Raw genomic sequence first — 19652 nt, 5'->3', positions numbered from 1 at the left:
ATATATACATAAATATATATAATATATATAAATTAGAGTTTTATATATAAGGGAATACCTATATACACATATACACACAAATGCATACATATTCCCTTACATATAAATCTATATATACATTCACAAAAGACATAAAGCTTTTTCTCTGGAAATAACAAAAATGAAGATTATAAACTGCTGAAGTAAGGCTTGAAAGGAAATAGATAATTTCCTTTGGGATTAAACAGATTTGTTTGGATATTTATTTAAATATATCCTCTATATTTTATAATCTACATTCAGAGCTTATGTTTCACTTTTTTTATTTACATAGGCTATTAAAATAATACATATTGTGCGTTAATTTAGGGACTGATTCATTAGGAATATCATGCAGACTTAGTTAAACTTGCCAGTTGCAAGAAATCCTACATTTGCTGTGTTATATCTGATACTCCGGAGATTTGATATGGAGAAAATAAGGCCGAAGCCTCCACTAAAGCCACATCACCTTCAATGTCTGATAAAGCTCTTTGACTTTGAAAAGTTTTTTTTTATGTTGGTTTCAGTGGACTTTGTACTAGGTCCTAAAAGGCAAGAATGGTTTGCAGCCTAAAAAGAATTTCTTTGAAGAGACAATCAATCATTTCTGGGTTTGTAAAGAGCTTATGAAGAACAATCATTATTCCTTGGCCCCAGTCCAACATTTTGTGACTGTCTCCCTCAACTGCCCCCAAAAACGAGGGCAACCTAAATTCTGTATTATTTCTATACCAAAAAAACTTTTTTTTTTTTTTCAAGGATCCAAAATGCAAAGTCTTCTGTAAAACTTTTAAAAACTGTTTGGATGTATTAACTATGTAATGTTTCAATTTAACTACTTCCACTAACTCAGAAATTAAAAGAAAAATTTTTTAAAAAAAGAGAGAGCCAGCATCTCACAGAAAGGGTTTTGGATACCTAAATGACACACTGAGTCTTTATAGCAGTTCAGTGATGTAAAAAACTACACCAGTATGGGTTAAATCTTGAGATTTAATAAAGCTATGCCAATTGATACAAGAATTTGGTGATAAATAGGCACTGCCTTAAAAATAGAACTGTAAGTAGCTTCAAATATTTGGGAGACTTTCTAATAGTCTGTACAGCTTTTATCATTATGGTTTTTGTTAACTGTATTCCCCCAGGGTTGTGCAAGTCTCCAAACTTCATCTGAGAGGTAGATGATGAGAAAAATTTGAACTGCAAAACAACAACATGCAAATTATGTTGAAATTATATAGCAATGCAAATTCTACATAGCTCAGGCAAATTCTGATAAAAAGGTGATAATACATGCAAGCACTAAATATATATATATATGTGTGCGCATATATATATATATATGTATATATATATGCACAAATATCAGAAAAGTATTCACCCCCCAAAAAAAATCAGAGCGCCTTGTTAAAATTGATATGTCATCTTGGAAAATTATTTAAAAATTCCCTTTATATTCCTCTCTGTGAGTAGAAAAATAGTCATCTATAGAGAAACTAATAAATGCTGCCTCAAATCAATTTTGTTATAGGCAAAACTGTCAGTATCAGTTACAGAATGTTGGTCTATAAAAGTGGTCACTGGCTTTGTTTAGTGAAATCCTGATGGCTGCCCCAAATCCGGATGTAGGTGGCATATGTAGCTTATTATGTATCTAAATAATACATCCCTACTAATACTCACAGCCATCCAGACCTGAAAGTGTCAAGTGAAAATGTTGCTCAGGCATTTGAGGAAAGAGCATGACAAGAAAGTATTTAAGAAAAGTCACTATATGCCAGGCCCAAACTCCCTGTGTTACATCAAAATGAAGAGCAGGGAAGGGGGGAACTTCAAGAGGTATGAGAGTTGTCTGGGAGGAACAATTATGTACATACTGCCAAATTATTTTCAAGCACAATGGATGCTGAAGTGCAAAAAGACTATTAAAATTCATGTGAATTTTGAATTGTGATGTCATAGAAATTGGTGCCATTCACTTCAGCAGTAAGTAAAGTTGAACTTCCTCTCATAAGGACAGCATCACTAAAAAAAAAAAATCTATTTGAAGATAAAATGAGACTTTCCCTAACTCTGTCAAAAGAGTTCACAAATCACATTCCTGAAATAAAAGGATTGTATTCTGACTACTCATGCTACAGGATTTTATAGAAAAAGATGCTTTTGTTAATGGAAATATAGAACTGATAACATTTGCAACCACAGTTCAATGGTGAGAGGTGGGAAGAATGAACTTTTGATGTGTTCTTGAAAAAGTACTGAGAATTATTGGTCAGTAGGCTTTCTCTGGAGTTGGAAAGAGCAATACAGAAGAAACCTCCAGCTTCTAGAGAGTACAATGTCAAAAAACCCTAAAGAGATAAAAGTATCTGGATGTCTACTCTGAAACTACTTGAAATTTAACCTTGATGTTAAATAGGAAAAATATTATTGATGCTATCCCCTTTCCTACTAGTTTTCAAATTTTGGCATTATTTTTCTTGACTGATCAAGTAAGAGTAAGACTATAATTAGGCTCATTGTGGCAGAGAATTAAGAGGATGAAGTCTACATGAGTATAAATGAGATTAAGAGAAATTAAGGATTTGCTTGCACTGATTGACAAAGACTACAGGCTCCATAGTGCATAACAGATGCATGTGGTAAGTCTTGACGTTTGAGAGCAAATTTCTTGATTGTAGGACAGGGGCATCAATCAGTCCTGACCCTGCCATGGTTCCAGACTGCAGATGAGGTAATTAAAAGAAACCAGGGGGATTTGGAGAGATGGTGTATACCCAGGTCTTATCCTGAAAGCAGAAATGTAATGATGAAATGATTTGCAGTACAAATTACAGCTCAGTGCAAGTAAGAGTGATGATCAGGGGTTTGAAGGCAAAGTTATACTCATTTTGCTACTTTGCTGCTCAGTATAGAATTGATTCAAGGCAATTTATTATTACTATTACTTTCAGAAATAAGAGCTACATATACAAGGCAATTGCCCCTTTAGGACCTGTTATTTGGAAGACACAGGTTTTTTTAATTTCAGGCAGTTTTTGCATAGATATGGCTCTAATTTTCTTTACCTCTGGATTTTAACTTTCTTAATATTCAGTAATAACAGTATTCTGATGTTTTTTATTTTGTTGCTAGTGTTATTAGGAAAAGTAATGAAAGATGTATAAGGAAATATTTCACTTGACTCAGTTTATACTTTATATCACTTCAGTTGCCTGCTACATCATTTTACCCTATGGGATTAAAAATGGCACATTGATGAGTGGTGGTAAAGCATCTCTTTCATTCCTATTATTTTTTAACATAATTGACCAGAGATGAAAGGGTAGTAGCTGTGAGATCTTTTTTTCTCACTCATGGTCAGGTGTGTCTATGGCTCAAGGAACCTTGTTTTTCCCTTATTTACCATGCCACGTTGCATCATATTCTGTGATCCTGCATAGGACAGGTAGATTGTCTACATGTTTCCTGAGATGCTTTTTTTATCATCTTTCTTCTGAGTCTGTTATTTACTCAACAGCAACTTTTAACAGACTTAAGTCAAAACTTGACACTTATTGTCTTCTATCCTATATTCTTAATCACGCTGGTTTTTGCAAAGAGATAATAAGCACCTAGAATTTTGCCTCAGACATTTGTTTCAGCCTCTATATTGATCTCTTTTCAAATAATCTCTGCCTTTCAACCACTTGCTGTCAAGATCAGAGTGATGTTCCTGATGACTACTCTTTTGCTAACATTTCAGTTCATCTTTCACAATCCAGTACTTATAACTGATATTCCTCACTGTATGAAAGCTTAGTGTCAATGGAACTCCTCATCACCTTCTGGTTCTGGGCACATAGGGCCTTCACAACTCCTGGAATTCACCCTGTGTGTTTGTATAGCTAAAACCAGAGCAATGCTTTTACCTTATAGGGTGCTGGCAAGGCTATGGTTTGGAAGGAGATGCAATGCATTTATTTATTCTCCGAAGAGGAGGCTGGAAGAAGAACTGTAATTTTACTGGGACTTAATCATTCTCATTGTTCACCACACAAATTTGAGCCTGTGACCCATATTTTCGCAGAAAACTCTGAAATGCACATATTTTGTTGCTGATGTGTCTATAAAATTACAGGATTTGTAGATGGTGTTCGGTTTTCCTGTATATAATTAGGTAAAACATAATTATTACTTTCTGTACTATGTTGTGAATAGATTCATGATGCTTCTCCCCCAAAATGGTGCTGAGATAACAAAAAAGTTCAGCATTATTGTGAAATTCATAGCAAATAAGATGATAACCCAGTAAAACAGAAGTAAGCACTACCAAAAATTTTAGAAGAATGAAAATAATAATAATAAACACTGCTCTTTCTTAAAAGCACTCATGTATTTGCTAGATTTTAATATTATTTTTTTCCTTTGTTATTGGCACTTCAAAGTATGTTTAACACTGCTATCCAATAACACCGTCTGTCCAATATATTTGCAACTTTTTGAGATTTAAAAGAGGGCTAAAATGAATATTCTTTTCCCTGAAGTACATGTATTCTGCATAAACAGTGCATAAGAGTTTTATTAATCAGACCCTTAATTTGTACAATTTCTGAGGCATTTATATGCATCTCTCCAAAATGAATAGCACCTTTCCTCACCTACAAATAGAACAAAAGTGTTTCCACTTAATACCTTCAGAAGCTTGCACTTTTAGCTTTCAAGTAAAATTGTAGACTTATGTTTTCTTTCGCCTAAAGGAAGAGGAACAATTGTGTACATTTTAACTGCCATGAGTGTCTGTGTGAAATTGTAGACACAAGACCAAATACTCTGCACAGAAATGATACATCAATGCAAAGCTTTCAGACTGGCACTGTCAATGTGCCCTGCAGCATTTTTGCTCGAGCTGGCATTACAAAAAAGTAGCTTTTCACTAAATACATGGGAAAGGGAGGTGAAAATTCGTAAAAAGTTATCTGTCTGCAAAGACCTGAAGTTAGACCTTAAATCTCCTCTCAGTAGACCATTGAACAACTAATGACTTGCCAATAAACCCAAGCAGCTACTTTGAAGTCTTTGCCATGAAACTGATTCAGGCCACAAAAGCTAAGGGTAAGTATCCTTTTAATGTCACCAGGTTCTGAATCTAGTCCCTTTAGGAAGAAGGCTTCACAGTCCAGTCCAGTTCCTTCAGCCATACAGTAATACATAACTGATCAAACTAACTGCCACTCTTGTTAGCAATGCAAATCTTGGTTTTAAAGCCTTTTATGTACAGGCAGATTTTAGCTTAGTTTGATTTACTGAGGTCTGAACGTACTTTGTGTTCAAAAGTGTATGTTGAAGTACAATGTTGTCAGCTATCACAGGAGGAAACAACTTCTGGAATATATTCTAATTCAGCTGGTTTTATTGTATTTTAGAGATGGTGCCCACCAATTGTTCAACTTCTGGCCTTAACTTTTACATTCATATTATAACTGTTTAAACACACATAATGTACCTTTGTGATCTAGTGGGCATACAAAAGAGAAAACAGTTTCAGTGTGCTTCATTCAGGAACGCTGTTTCTATTGAAACAAATCTTTGAGTTTACATTCTTTTTAATATTAGGGGTAAGTACAATTTGGGCAGATTACTTCAATGGACTTTAACAATACTCTAAAGTTGAACAAAAAGTATCTTCTTAAATAAGTAAGAGATACTTGTGCATTAGATATACTTTTAAAACAAATTGTTTTGTCATTGGAAGGCTTTACATAAAGTCTGATTTACCTGACTCTTGAATGTCCAGAATCATAGTTTGATGGACTCATTTGCATGGAGTCACCACCTCTGTGATCTCAATTTTGCATCACTGAAATAAATAAACTGTAGATAGTAATTTAACTTATAGACTTGCCACAGGGCAAAAATCTGTTCCCATCCAATATTGTGACTGATCATTATTTCCACAAAACCTGGCCTGTGTCTTGAACACATATCTCTAATGGAAGTCATAAATGTTGCCTTCTGAGCTATACTGCAGATTAAATATTGGTTTCTCTTTCTGAAGGTTCTTCAAGAGCTTTATCAGCTCTGCTGGTTGCATCTTCATTCTCATTGCTTGTTAATGGCTCTGCTTCCTTCAAATCAGCGTTCTTCTCTGCTTTCTGCTTCTCATCTTCTAACTTCTTTTCTTTTGCCAAAAGCTTGTAGTTAATGGCATTGCCAATGAACAACCAGATACTGGCCACAATCACAATCACTCCGCAGACAAAATACATGTACTGATATTCACCAGTAACATCCACTAACCAACCTGAAATACATAGACAAGAAGAGAGAAAAAGAGTCTTTAGAATAGAATACCCAATACAATCCAGATTTTTCCCTGGGAGAAATACTTATATATTGTCTGGTTTTGAAGTTAGAGCAGAAAAGCATTTTCAACATGTTCAAATAGTGTAACATATATAGCAAAACTCTAACAAAACCTATATTAGTCAAGCTAGCAATTGTCATTGGAATCACTGACAATGATAAAACACTGAAGAACAAAGTAAAGCTTAATAAATAATGACAGACAGTTTTTAGTTCTTTGATTTTGATTCTTTCATTGTCTTTTATTCACCTCTTAATTTTATTTCCTATTGTTCTGGAGTGACTCTCTGACACTCATGAAAGCTGCATACAGACAATAGGATGAAGAGGTATGTGCCTTTTTAGGCTTCTGTCACTGTGCATCAGCTGCTTGCTTTTCATTTTTACTTTCCTGTGACTGGCAAAAGAGATAGAAAGGCTTGTCCCTTCAGCTATCATGCTCAACTCCCAAGTTTTGAACTCTGAAGCCTGTACCTAAAAATTACATCCACACCTCTGAGATTCATTTGTTCACAGTAAGGAAAATAAAACTGTTCTTCCAATTTATAAGCTATTCTTTCTAAATTTTACCAAGTGCCAAATCAACATTTGTATGTATCCAACTATTTAGCTCCAAACTCTGCTACAGTACCATTGAAATTCAGAGGATAACCTGTGCATTTCAATTTGGTATGTATTTAGATACTTGTACTGGGTTGAAGCCATAATGCCAGTCTATTCACCTGATACACATCTAAAAACCATAAAATATTTTAGTCTTTTCTTATTTCACAAGCCTAGTATTAGGAAAAGCTCAAATAGCACTGCAACTGTATAATTCACCTGTTAGTGTGAATAGTAGAATATACTGTTTTTATTGATAAGTAGTCTCTTACAACTGGCTATTAAAAATTAAATTCTGCATTAACATTACATCAGCATAATATTTTAAAGGATATGAACTAGTCAAAACTGGAATTTAGCTTTTCCATGTCATTATCCCCTTTGTTGTCTCTATTTAACAAGATAAATAAATTATTTATACAGTTGTAGCACCAACATATGCTTTTCAAAACTTCTTCAAAACTAATATACTGAAAAATAAATAGCTGCACAAGCTACTGCTCCATAAATATTAGATATAGTATCTTTGGAGTTAACATTGATTTCAGAACCTGGCACTCCAGTGGTCACAGGCTCAGTCCCTCCACTAGGTGGCATAGGAAGAGTCTGTGTGAGAAGAATTTATTTTGTTCTAACATTACCAAAATGATTTTGTATGTTAAAAGATGAGGGAAATATGGAATATCTTGAGGACTATTAAACATTTACTTGTATAAATATTATTTTACTGAATTGAGTGGAATTTTTTTGGCATATTTATAATTTCACTCAACAATGCTATTTTCATATAGAATAGTGAGAAAAATCCTTATAATAGTTATAAATGGGTTTAGGGACATATAATCTTGCTGACTTCTGTGGTTCTGCCTATGTGAGTATAGTGTATGTTCACAAGTGTGGTAATCTCAGTATAATTTCATATTGTTGGGCTTACACTGCAATGCACACACTTTTAGCCATACTTCTCAGTAAGATTTGAGCATCTATTTCTTTAGTCACTTATATCATCAGAAAACCTAAGATTGTAAAACTTACTAACAGCATTACTAACCACTGACTAAAAAGCTAGCAAACAGAAAATGCTTTAGATAAGACTCTTCATCATTTTTGGTGCTAGAAGCCCAAAAGTTGTGAATGCAGTCCAAGCCATACATCTAGGCTCACTTTAAGTTCCCCTTACACTCAAAAGAGAGAAGTTGAAAACCTTACCATCTTTTAGTCAATGTAGGATAGTTCACACTCTGAACTGCCTTACACATATCTGTTGGCTATGGAAAGAAGCTAAAAGATTGGCTGAGAGTGAGGATGTGGTGTGAAATCATGCTAGGGCGCATGCTCCACAAGCACTGCACTGGAATCCCACTAGGCACACACCCTGCCTAGGCTGCTGAACATGCCCCTGCCCATTTTCCCCCAATTGTCTCTGCTTAGGCAAACTAAAATCGCTATTTTAAATTTACACGAGTGCTCCTCTAGCTGCCATTAGGTTAGAGAAATCAGAAGTCACTCTGAGTTCTTCACAAAAACTGACTAGTGCATTTGACCAATTCAAGAGAGTAGGAACTGTGTTGGCAAAGAGCAAATTCAAGCTGAACACACGTAAATCTAGGTTGCAAAGTTAGTACTACGTGCTATCAGGAAAACATACATTTATCACAGGAATTGATGGGCCAGTAGAAATACGCTCTTAATCTATTGCACATGCATGCAAAGTATGCCTTTAGATTCTCATGTGGATCTGCAGCTATAAAGTGCAAAGATGACTGATGCAGTGCACTGCTGCTACAGTGCATTCCCAGTCACACAGAAAACATTAAATAACATTAAGAATAATGTTTATATGAATTCAATATCAAATTGCAAAATTATGCTGTAATGTCTGAAAAAAAATGTAATAAAAGAGATCCTTACCTCCTAGAGGAGGGCCTATGAGCACAGGGCAACATTCCACAATGGTGACAAGTCCAACTGCACTGGAAAATCTGGCAGCCCCAACAAGGTCCATCAATGTCTCAAAAAGAACACTGCTAACCATTCCAAATGCAAACCCAAAAAATACAGCATATATCACCAGGCCAGTGTAATTTGTTGCTAGAGGGCACAATATATGACAGACGCCATTGTACAACACAGCAAAACTAAAAAAGTACTGAATCTTTGGCCGGATAAACTTGGAGTTTGCTACAAGTCCCATTGAAGGCCTAGCAAACATGTCTACAAAGGCTAAGATAGATAGCAAAAAAGCAGCAGAATATTCATCAATTCCCTTGTGCTTGGCATAAGGAGCCAAGAATACTATTGGAGCAAAGAAACCAATAAACATAATGACATTTCCTGACAAATAGATCAGAAACCCTCTGTGTTTGAAGAGGGACAGATCTAGATATTTATTCATAGTTTGCCAAAAAGACTTCTTGTTGTTTTTGTGCAAGGTAGACTCTCCTATGCCTTTTTCAACATCTTTTTTCACAGGAGGGACTGTTTTCGGTCCAACAGGTCTCATAAGTGACCCAGCCACACAGCAGTTCAAAAGAAGTCCTCCCAGTATGAGAAAGCTTCCTTTCCAGCCAAATGCATTAAAGAGGAATTGATTGAGAGGTGCCAATGTGCTAAGAAACACCGGACTTCCAGCCATGGCCAATCCATTAGCAATGGGACGCTTCTTATAGAAATACTTGCCAATCATGGTCAAGGCAGGTTGCAAGTTGAATGCTAAGCCCAGACCTAAACAACACATAAAAGATAATATTATTGAAGGGCATGTATTAAAAAACATACCACACATCTTTCAAGTTATTTTTAAAATGACCAGTATCTAATCCAGTGATTCCTTTCTATGAAGACAGAAACCAAATAGCATCACACAATGAAATACAGCTTCATTGTTGTCCATGTGTGTAAATGCCAAGACAATGTCATGGTGGCATTCTGCCATTTCGCCTGTAGCACTGCAATAAAAATTAAAACTCCTTGTTGTGTTTCCATAATGATAGAGATAGGGGAATCATAGAGGAATGATGGTATCAGCACCTTGACTTACCATTTTTACATTTACTAAGCTAAAATGCAATTATCTTTTGTCTCATTTCACAAGTTATTAAATATCACCTCAACTACAATGAATGCAGGGTGTATTTAAATGCATAAATCTCCTCATTTCTTATTTCCATCCTTATTTAAGATCAAGTTTGTGTACAAAAGTGGCGCTTAAAATGGCTAATTATTTTGGAGTACATTCAGCTTAACTTCCCCAGGTATGGAAGTCACTACTAAAGGCAGAAGAGTTATAAAGGACATGCATGGGAGCAGATCACTCATCCTCATCAGATGAGTATATAAGCTGAACCTCTAGGTCTTCACTCTGCATTAAGACATCTAGGTAATAAGGTCTAAGTAGCTATGCATCTCCTGGATGGCAGAGGAAAGAAGTTTTCTTCTCTGATAGGCCAATTCCTGGACCCTAATTTTACTCTATCAATGAGCCCCAAGTTTAGGATGTAAAAAATTAGAGCTTTAAGAAATAATCATTGAACAAAGAAGGCCTCATTAAGTCCCAACATAAAGAAAGATGAGCTTGAATATAGGAACAAGTATTCTCTTTTTTTTATTACCTGCCAATATTTCACATTACTTTCCGTCCTTATTCTGAGGAGGTAATTATAAAAAACCAAAAACCACCACCATAATTTTCAATAAGGAGGTTATTTAATTTATTGGCTTTACAATCACAATAGTTCATTGCCTAAGGCCATATTCAGTCCTTTGTTGATATATGAATAATTTTATTTGGGGATTGATGCTGGCAGATTTTAAAAAGAAAGCTATAGAATGGAAAGTTGTTATACTTATCTGTCAGACTATATGTATATACAAACCTACAGAAAGCTGCTACTAGCTTTTGCATTTTTACTGGAATTCTGCTAGCCTCTGCTACCCCATTTGAAGTGCAACATGACTGAAAGCTAAAAGAATGAATGTGAAAACCTACACAAATGACTGTAATAAGTGTGTTATGAGCCAATCAATTTTTATACCATAATTACAGTGTGGTGTGGAACAGTACAAACATACAGCATTTATTGAATAAAATCATCAGTTGTTCCTGAAATATCCTAAGAAATTATTTAACGTAATACCAGTTAATTTACAGGATTAGACAGTTCAGGTAGCTGAAATGAACTGATCTTGCTACCTTCTTGGTTTGCATTTGCACAATGCCTTGCACAGCGGCTTCTTGATCAGTAAGTCTCATTGCTAGAACAGTATCAGAAATCATATAATATAATATAATATAATAATCCCTTTTAAACAGGAATCTTACCTCCAACGACACCAATACAGAGATAAAGTTCCAGGACACTATTGCAGAAAGAGGAAGCAATCATACCAAATGAACACAGGATGCCTCCTGCTATCATCACAGGCCGGCTACCATATTTATTCACCAAAATGCTGCTTATGGGACCTGTTGGCAGAAAGAAAATATGTTAACAGGTAATAGGTAACCATCAGACATATCTTTGTGTTCAGGATATGTTGGAATGCCTTACTCTTCTATCTTGAAAAATGTTTAGCTGTTTCTATACTGATTTGTCTTACAAACACACTGTGCGTTTGCACACACAAGAGCCTGGATGTGAATATATTGCCTCCATGACAATACAAATATTGATTAGTCATGGAGATGGATCAAAAGATAAAAGACATCAGACAAGCAAGAGGGATTGTTACAGTTGGCAAGCAATCAATACTGAGATCCGTCAATGGAAGTTTTGAAAGTGCAAGGACTGAAGAATTTCAACTATGAGACAGATATCAAAACTCCACTTCACAGAGCAGGAGGAATCTCCAAGCAAGCAAACTAATATCTGATCTTAATACTGTAGCATGTCCTGAACCCCTACTTAAAACTACACATAGTCTTAAAAATATTGTTAAATCAGAATGTAAATCTCTGGCCCCTGAGGCTCATTTTCCCTTACTTCATCCAGAAAGGAGTGTTAATGTGCAGTAAGATGTTGGTCTGGGAAAATCTAAGATGTGGTTTACCATAAAGACCTATAAACTTTGAAAATATTGCTACAGGTCCATTTTTAAGTTTCAACTGCAATTCAGTTTATGGAGTAATTATGTCCATAGTAAACAAACAGCTAGTGTGCAATTTAGCATGACATGCATTATATGTTTTTTAAATGACTGTGACTGGAATAGATGGTGTGCTACATATCAAGATTAAGAGGTTGTCAAAGCTCTTTAGGTAAACCTGCATACCATCTGACTGCACTATATTTGGCCCAAACCATTATGAATAGTCTTGCTTTTGCAATAACTAAGCTTATCTAGTTAAAAAATAAAAAATCCCATAATAAAAAGCAATAAATTTCAAACTCAAGATAAAGCAGGTACCTGGCATAAAGTGGAATGCTAAGCTCTGCATTTGATTTCACTGCAAATCATTCACTGTACTGGTAACAGTTTTAAGTCTCTTTATAAATATCTAAAGGAATAAATGCCAGAAACTCCATGACGTAAAAAAGTAAAATCCAACCAAATTTAAAAGTGTATTTTCATAGGTACAGTTTTTTTAGACTCCACTGTTCGAATTATCTTAAATGTATTAAAGTATTATTACACATGTACTGTAAATGCTAATTAGTACTTGCATATCAACAAAAAAAAAATTCTTAAGCATATGCCAAATGATCAAATTTTAGCTTACTTCTATACAAAAATAAGCTTCTACAATAGTGTTGCCCTACGTCTGCCCATCTTTTCTAATAGCTCATGAATCCAGAGGTCAGTTTGAAATTAACTTGACTGAAATCAAAGATTTGAGTGATGTTTAGATCTTACAGTTTGTGCATTTATTAAATAGCTTGGGTCACAAGGAGTCTAGGGCAGCATTTGATGAAAAAAGGAGGTCCCTGTCCGGGCAGCACAGACACTGGCCAATGCACTCAGCTTTCCACCAGTAAAAGCAATCCATCTTCTTGCCCAGGCAGCTGTACCGTTTACAGTAGGTGGGGGCACAGAGGATAAACAGGGTGGCTCTTTTACTGGGAAGGTAAAGGATGCTCAGACTGAAGGCATTAGGGCTCACCTTACAAACACAAAAACATAACACACCAGGCTCTGCTGCTCACTGATCTGAAGTTTAAGCATAACCGTATAATGAAACCAACAGACAAAATTCCACAGCATGGAATGGCTCACCAAATCTACAATAGCCCAGAGATTTATTAAAAGACTTTAAACCATATATGAAGCACTAAAACATTTCACTGACAGCTTATATTATGAGATACTTAACACTTATTTCCATTTGGAGGGGAACCACTGAGCAGAACAGTGACGAGGTGGGGTTTCTCCTTTGAGGCCATATGGGAAAGCAGTGAAACATGAAGGACAGACAAATTAGGCTCCAAACACTTTCCAAATATATCATGCTTACTTCTCCTATTTATAAACTTGTGCTCTCATAACTATGCTGTATTATAACTTCAATCACTTTTTTTTTTTTATTTATAGAGCTATGTTTGGATAATCAGTAGTTTGGCTCATGTTTGAATTAGAAAGAAAGGCCTTTTGAAATAAGTGAACAATACAAATATTTCTTCTGGGTCATAAAATCCCCTTTTAACTTGAATTCTTTGTTTAACTCAAGGCGAAAACTTTTGTGTCTCTATCAATTAATAATTATGTTTCTGAAAATAAATTCCATTAAAGGCAGTTTTCTGAATAAAATAAAGTTTTAATTGTTATAATTGCTAAACACAATAATGTTATTTCACTTCAAAGATAACAAAATAAGTATTTTAAAAATTATTTTCCTGTAATGACATGGAAGTATTTATAAAGCTGTAATTGAAAAATTTGTGTAGGATATGTTAATACTCTGACCCCCCAAAAAATTACAGCTGTAATACGTTTTGCCTTGCTGTAGTTTTACTTAAAATGTTCCTTTGCTGATCCTTAGAAAATAAGTAAGAAAGAGGCATCATAGCTGGTAAATATTTGACCATACTATTTACAGATTTATTCACTCTAGTCAGCACCTTGAATTGCACCCTTACATAAATACTTGTTACGACGTCAACAGTCCTGTTAGCAGTGTTTCTTTTCTCATTAAAGACAGCATGAAAAGCCAGAATAGGTGTGAGAACAAATGAGAGAGGAACAGCATTAAAAAAAGATTATTGTTGTGCAATATTGCTATATTGTTAGCATTTAAAATAAAACTATAGATCAAAAAGACAGTATTGCACAGCGCTGACAATGTTTTCTAACCGTAATTAAGGATAAAGATGAGCTCTGGTGTAATAGTCATGCCAGAAGAGTACTGATAATAATAATCATAGTCTTTAATACTGCTCCTTCCTTCCTTCTCCCGGAACGAGAAAATGACACAAATTCTTGTTTGTTTAGGGGGTTGGGGAAAAGGTTTGTTTTTAGTGTTTGCATGGTTGGGTTTTCTGGGGGGTGTCCAGAAATGGCAAGTTTTGTAGTACTGTCCCTTGAGGGAGATCATTTTGCAAAAAGTTCCCTATTAGGAACAAGAAAACTGCATCTCTGTGGATTTTAACTGTGGCAGTTAGGCCAGGACTGTAAGTTGCAGCTTTTCAGATCAAAGCATACAATGTTAGCCTCACCTACAAGACCTGTTAGCCAGAGGTCAAATATGGATGTATTAATTTAAGTAGGCAGTGGATGAAGACACCAGAAGAAAGATCAAGCCATCTGATGAGTCTGAGCTCTGTACTTTCAAATTACCTAAATCTGGAATGTATTATGAATTTAAAATTCCTTTAAACATAACATTCTCTTTGAGAAGTTTTCCTTAAATTAATGATGTGTATTTACCACCACAGCTCAATTTAATTTTGTGTCTTCTTTTAGTATATTCCAGTATTGTGACTTGAAATTTGTGCATGTGGGAAATATTAATTGTTCTATAAGCCATAAAGTTAGTTTAAGCTTACTCCCTAAGTTATCTAGGAACCCTTCCAATCTGATGAGTAGGTTAAACATTTTCCTGTGACATCTGTGTATATACTTGGTTTTGGAGTCTCATAAAATGATGCATATTCATACCTTAACGTAGATGAATCTATATAAATTCCAGCTGTTTGCCTGCCATCATATGTTTTATAGCCGTGCACAAATTTCATTTCATATCCAACAGCTTCTACAATTATTTAAGCAATGCTCAAATGCCAGCATGTATCTATATTCCTTGCATATTTTTTTCTTTTTTGCAGAAGGAAGATTAAGCTGTTTAAGTACTGTAACACTGCCAAAATCATGCTATACATTAATGCATGTTAATGCACTAAAGGACTGCTGGATCTCTGAGTCTGCTTTCCCAAAGCTTGAAGTAACTACATAACAGATGTTAAGTCACGAAGCCCAAGTGAATATTTACTCTGATCTCTCCCTTAGCACCTACAAACCATCAGCCACAAAAGACTATACACTCCCTAAACCAAATTTAAGACCATTATCATAATGTGCTAACAGTCTCCTGGCTGTATTTTTGTTTTATAACTTTCGATTCGAGGCAAATGGCCAGACTGTGAGAAGGAATAAAACAACTGTAACTGGTGCCACTGAAGAACAGTTTCAGGAAGGGCTGTGCAGCAGGACACAAATGCTCTAGAAGAAGACAAGAAAAAATAGCAGCTTTTCAAATTCTTCATCATGTGTCAAGGGAAAGATGGCAAAAATCATGTCAGTTATGTGAGCAAAGACTGGCTCATGCATTTGGGAGCTGCTTATGATGTTGTATGCAAAGCCTATAATAATGTGACACCTATGTTCTGTTTGGATGGCTCAGCAGAACATTCACTTGCACATCTATTGTGCAAAATGTGAGGACAAAGCTATTTTCACTGGACTTCAGTGAATATCAAGACCTCTTGGAAGAAAAATATTGCTTACAAATGAGACTAATTATTTCTCACAATATTAATATTTAAGCCGTGGGGCAGCCCTGATCCATGGGGCTGTCCCGAGCCCCAACCCTGAGCATCTGCAGGACATCTGTGGGTACTGGGAGACAGAACGAGAGGCTCTTTGGCTGCTAGCCAAGCAAAACCACCACACAAAGGCAGCAATAATCCTTATTTTCCCCTCACTACCAATTTTAACTTTTCAAACACCATTTAAATCTTCCTTTTTCTGATAAGTCATGCTGTTGTAAATGAAAAGCAATAAAGACTACATAACTGAATAATAAGTAGATTTAAAAAGTGGATATTTGAAGAAATAATCATGTTTTTCCCCTTAAAAGATGGGGTTTGTGCTAATAGGGTTTAAACATAACTCAAACATTAAAGATTCTTTTTAAAGTAATGTACTGCTTGCTATTTCTGTGGAAGTGAATAGAGGGCTCAAACTATGCACTGTAAATTTAATATTCTTTCTCATATAGTTACATACTCAGAGATACACACACATTCATATACACACACATCTATCAATTTATTCACTTTTTTCCGCTCTAAGAAAATATACAATTCAAAAAAAGATCTGACTCTGAAGATAATGCAAAAACTTTATATTTAGTATTTCTAAAAGCTTAAAGGATACAAACCAATATTTTCATTTCACAATACCTTCAGTTAACAGTACAGGTAGATCAGTTTTAAGGCCATTATATAGAAAAAAGGAAGATTTATTTGGCATAAAATCTGTATCTTGATCACCTCTCAGGTAGAATAACATTTATAAGTCCAAATGTATTAGGTACACTCCATTAATTTATAAGAGAAGCAGAATCTAGAACACTTGAATTCTTGCTGCCTTTTTTTCTTTTCCATCTTTTTTTTTCCCTTACCAAAATGAAAAAAAAAAAAAAAAAATTACTTTAGACAGTTGTCTCATAAATAGACACCACTTTCTGTGAGGGATGAAAAAATGTTCTGCAACTTAAATGTATAATAACTAGTCAGAATGGTTACAATAGTACAGACTAGTTTGTAGCAGTATCAAGCTGCTATAATTGTCTTTTATGTCCATAATGAGGTAATCTTTGGGTATATTTTATATTTATATTCACTGTAGAAATAAAAGTTTCTTTAAAAAATATGTAATATAGGTTTTAGTATTTAATTTATGTGTCGTGGTTTGATTTCTCACTGCTATAATACAGTGATGTAATTAAAGATAATTCACAGCTGTAATTTATTTCACATACATTATGCTTTTTATTTTGCTACCTGCATTATTTTTAGTATGGAACTAGACATGAACATTCTTGATAAAAAGGTAATTTTTTAAAGACATATTGACAATGTCATACAATGTTCATAGTGTCATTGATCCAAAGGAATTTGAAATGAATCAGTCTGAACACTATGACATTTATTTAAATAAAGTGAATTACTGAAAGAAGTTGAAAATAAATGCAATAATAATATTTCAAGTTGCACTAATGCAATATTGTAGATTGGATCCTGTCAACTCAAGTGATTTAAACACAAGTGCATTTTCAGTTATCTGCTCGGCAGAGTCAATGCAGCTATCTTTCCAATCCAGCTTTATTTTTTTTTATTTCTGTTTCCTACAAGGCTAGAAAAGCCCAAGGAGCTCCAAAAATTAACATTAGGATAAACTACTTGCTAATATCAGTCAGACTTTGTTTTTCTTTTTATCCTTTTTATTTTTATCCTTTTTATTTTTATCCTTTTTCTTTTTCTTTTTCTTTTTCTTTTTCTTTTTCTTTTTCTTTTTCTTTTTCTTTTTCTTTTTCTTTTTCTTTTTCTTTTTCTTTTTCTTTTTCTTTTTCTTTCTTTTTTAAAAAATAAAAAAATTCACTTGCAGAGGCTGATTTGCTTTGTTTGGCAAAGAATCCCTAATAATTTTTTTTTTAAATTAGACCCTTACCTTTCACTTTAAAACAATTCCTTCAACCACAAATGCTTTAGGTAAGTATTTAGTACTGCTATTGGAATGTCACCTCTGACATCCAGGGGAAAATCAACTAAAAATTGATTTTGATAATGTTTAAAAGCTGTTCATTAAGTTGGAAAATGCTTTAAAAATATGCTGGTGTTCTCATGCAGGACTAAGTCAGAATACTGAGCATTCTGTGGCAGTCTTATCTCTAGTTCAAAAACTTATGGCTAAATAATTTTAGTACTCTTGGATAGGTGTTTAGAGAATGCAGACAGAAAAAAATAATTTTAAAAAGTATAGATTAATTTGAAAATATTAAAATGTCATGCAACTATTTTTGTGTCCCTTTATTACATCTCTAAATGGTAACCTGTGTTTCTATCGTATCCTATGTGTTTGTGTGACACCACTGAAGGTAACACAGTTCAAAAATTGTTGGAAAGCTTTCTCTGTAGTACTTGTGTGCATTTGGCAGTATTTTTTTTTCCAATTCATACAACATTTACCACTGGCTGCACTGATTCCATAAACCTAGATAATACAGTAACCTTGACAAAAAGCAAAGAGGAAAAAAATCTTCTTGCAATAAATTTTTTTTAAAAAAAAAGGCTAACATTGAGTTAGGGTTGCTCAACTCTGAGTTAAGATAGTTCAGCAGCTGAAAGCCCAGCATGCTGGCGAGTAAGCAGTCAGTCGTTCAACCATCCATCACACTTTGCTCTCCACTTTCCCTGCTCTAATGACATTTCCTCAGCGTCATTACCCTGAATGCACATATTCTCACTTGTGTCTTGAAGGATCCTGGAATTCTATTAAGTTTCTATCTTTTGATTACTAATAAGGATTAATTTGACCTTCAGATACTCCTTAGGACTTTTATAAGAAATACAATAACCATGTGTGTGGTATGCCACAGGAGTCTGGCTCATGGTAGAATGTCTCAGACACACTGGTTGTTTCTTTAAGATTCCTCCTCCCAAAAGGTTACATTTCATAATTTTGAACTGATGTGCTCAAATCAGGAACACGTAAGTTTGGCTGCAAATATGAGCTGTTTTTCCTGAAATGTTCAGAAGAAACAAAGTGAGTGATCAGTGATGTTGGTGCTTGCTCTAAATATATTGTTTTTTATGTAGAAATTACAGATCCTTGATCTGTTTTGGTATTCTGGGGTTTTTTTGCAGTGATACATCAGACATGAATCAAGGGCTTTATGTATTTTGATTAAAACTGTTGCTTGGCTTCCAGGTTTTCTTCTTGTTTGCTAGGGTGCAAATGTGTATGGAGTTATGGACCATGTAATTTACAAAGCACAATAAAGTTAGAAAATTACTTTATATCTATGAATTTTAAAAAGTTGGAATTTTTCCCAGTTTTTAATCAAGGAGTAGCCTTGATGATTATTATTTACATGGATACATATTGATGTCTTTTATAAATTATCTTTTGCATGCTCCGCTACAAATTTTTTTTCGTTAAAGGCTATAACACTTGATCACAAAGCAGAAGACTCTGAGATGATTTATGACATTTCTTTTGAAATTAGCAATATGAAACTTCATAATATTTAATAGGTAATGAGTGTAATTCCATGAGCTGCTGAACACTCATCAGTTTTCAGAAACATTTATGGTTACTGACTACAAAAAAAGTTCTGTCCCAAAATTATGCCTAAATTTCATGTTGACATATTTATTGTTAAATTAAGTCACATACAGCTAAGTATTTCAGCATTTTTTACACTTTCACAGAATCACAGAATCACAGAATGTTGGGGATTGGAAGGG

At 34.5% G+C, this 19652-nt stretch overlaps 1 protein-coding gene across 1 annotated transcript in view; it reads right to left on the bottom strand.

The window, feature by feature from the left end:
• Positions 1-5226: 5226 nt before the first annotated feature.
• Positions 5227-19652, bottom strand: part of SLC16A7 (solute carrier family 16 member 7) — a 30833-nt gene continuing 16407 nt past the window's right edge. Inside the window, exons 2-4 of the mRNA XM_010173447.1 lie at positions 11291-11434; positions 8881-9693; positions 5227-6304 (exon numbers count right to left, since the gene is read on the bottom strand). Coding sequence (XP_010171749.1) covers positions 6033-6304; positions 8881-9693; positions 11291-11434 — 1229 coding nt within the window. The 3' untranslated portion in view covers positions 5227-6032. The remainder of the gene's footprint in view (positions 6305-8880; positions 9694-11290; positions 11435-19652) is intronic.

The sequence above is a fragment of the Antrostomus carolinensis genome, unplaced genomic scaffold (genome assembly GCF_000700745.2).
Source record: "Antrostomus carolinensis isolate BGI_N321 unplaced genomic scaffold, ASM70074v2 scaffold6778, whole genome shotgun sequence".
Classification (NCBI taxonomy): Eukaryota; Metazoa; Chordata; class Aves; order Caprimulgiformes; family Caprimulgidae; genus Antrostomus; species Antrostomus carolinensis.
Note: the sequence above shows the minus strand (reverse complement) of the source record. Positions and strands in the feature narration are given on the sequence as shown.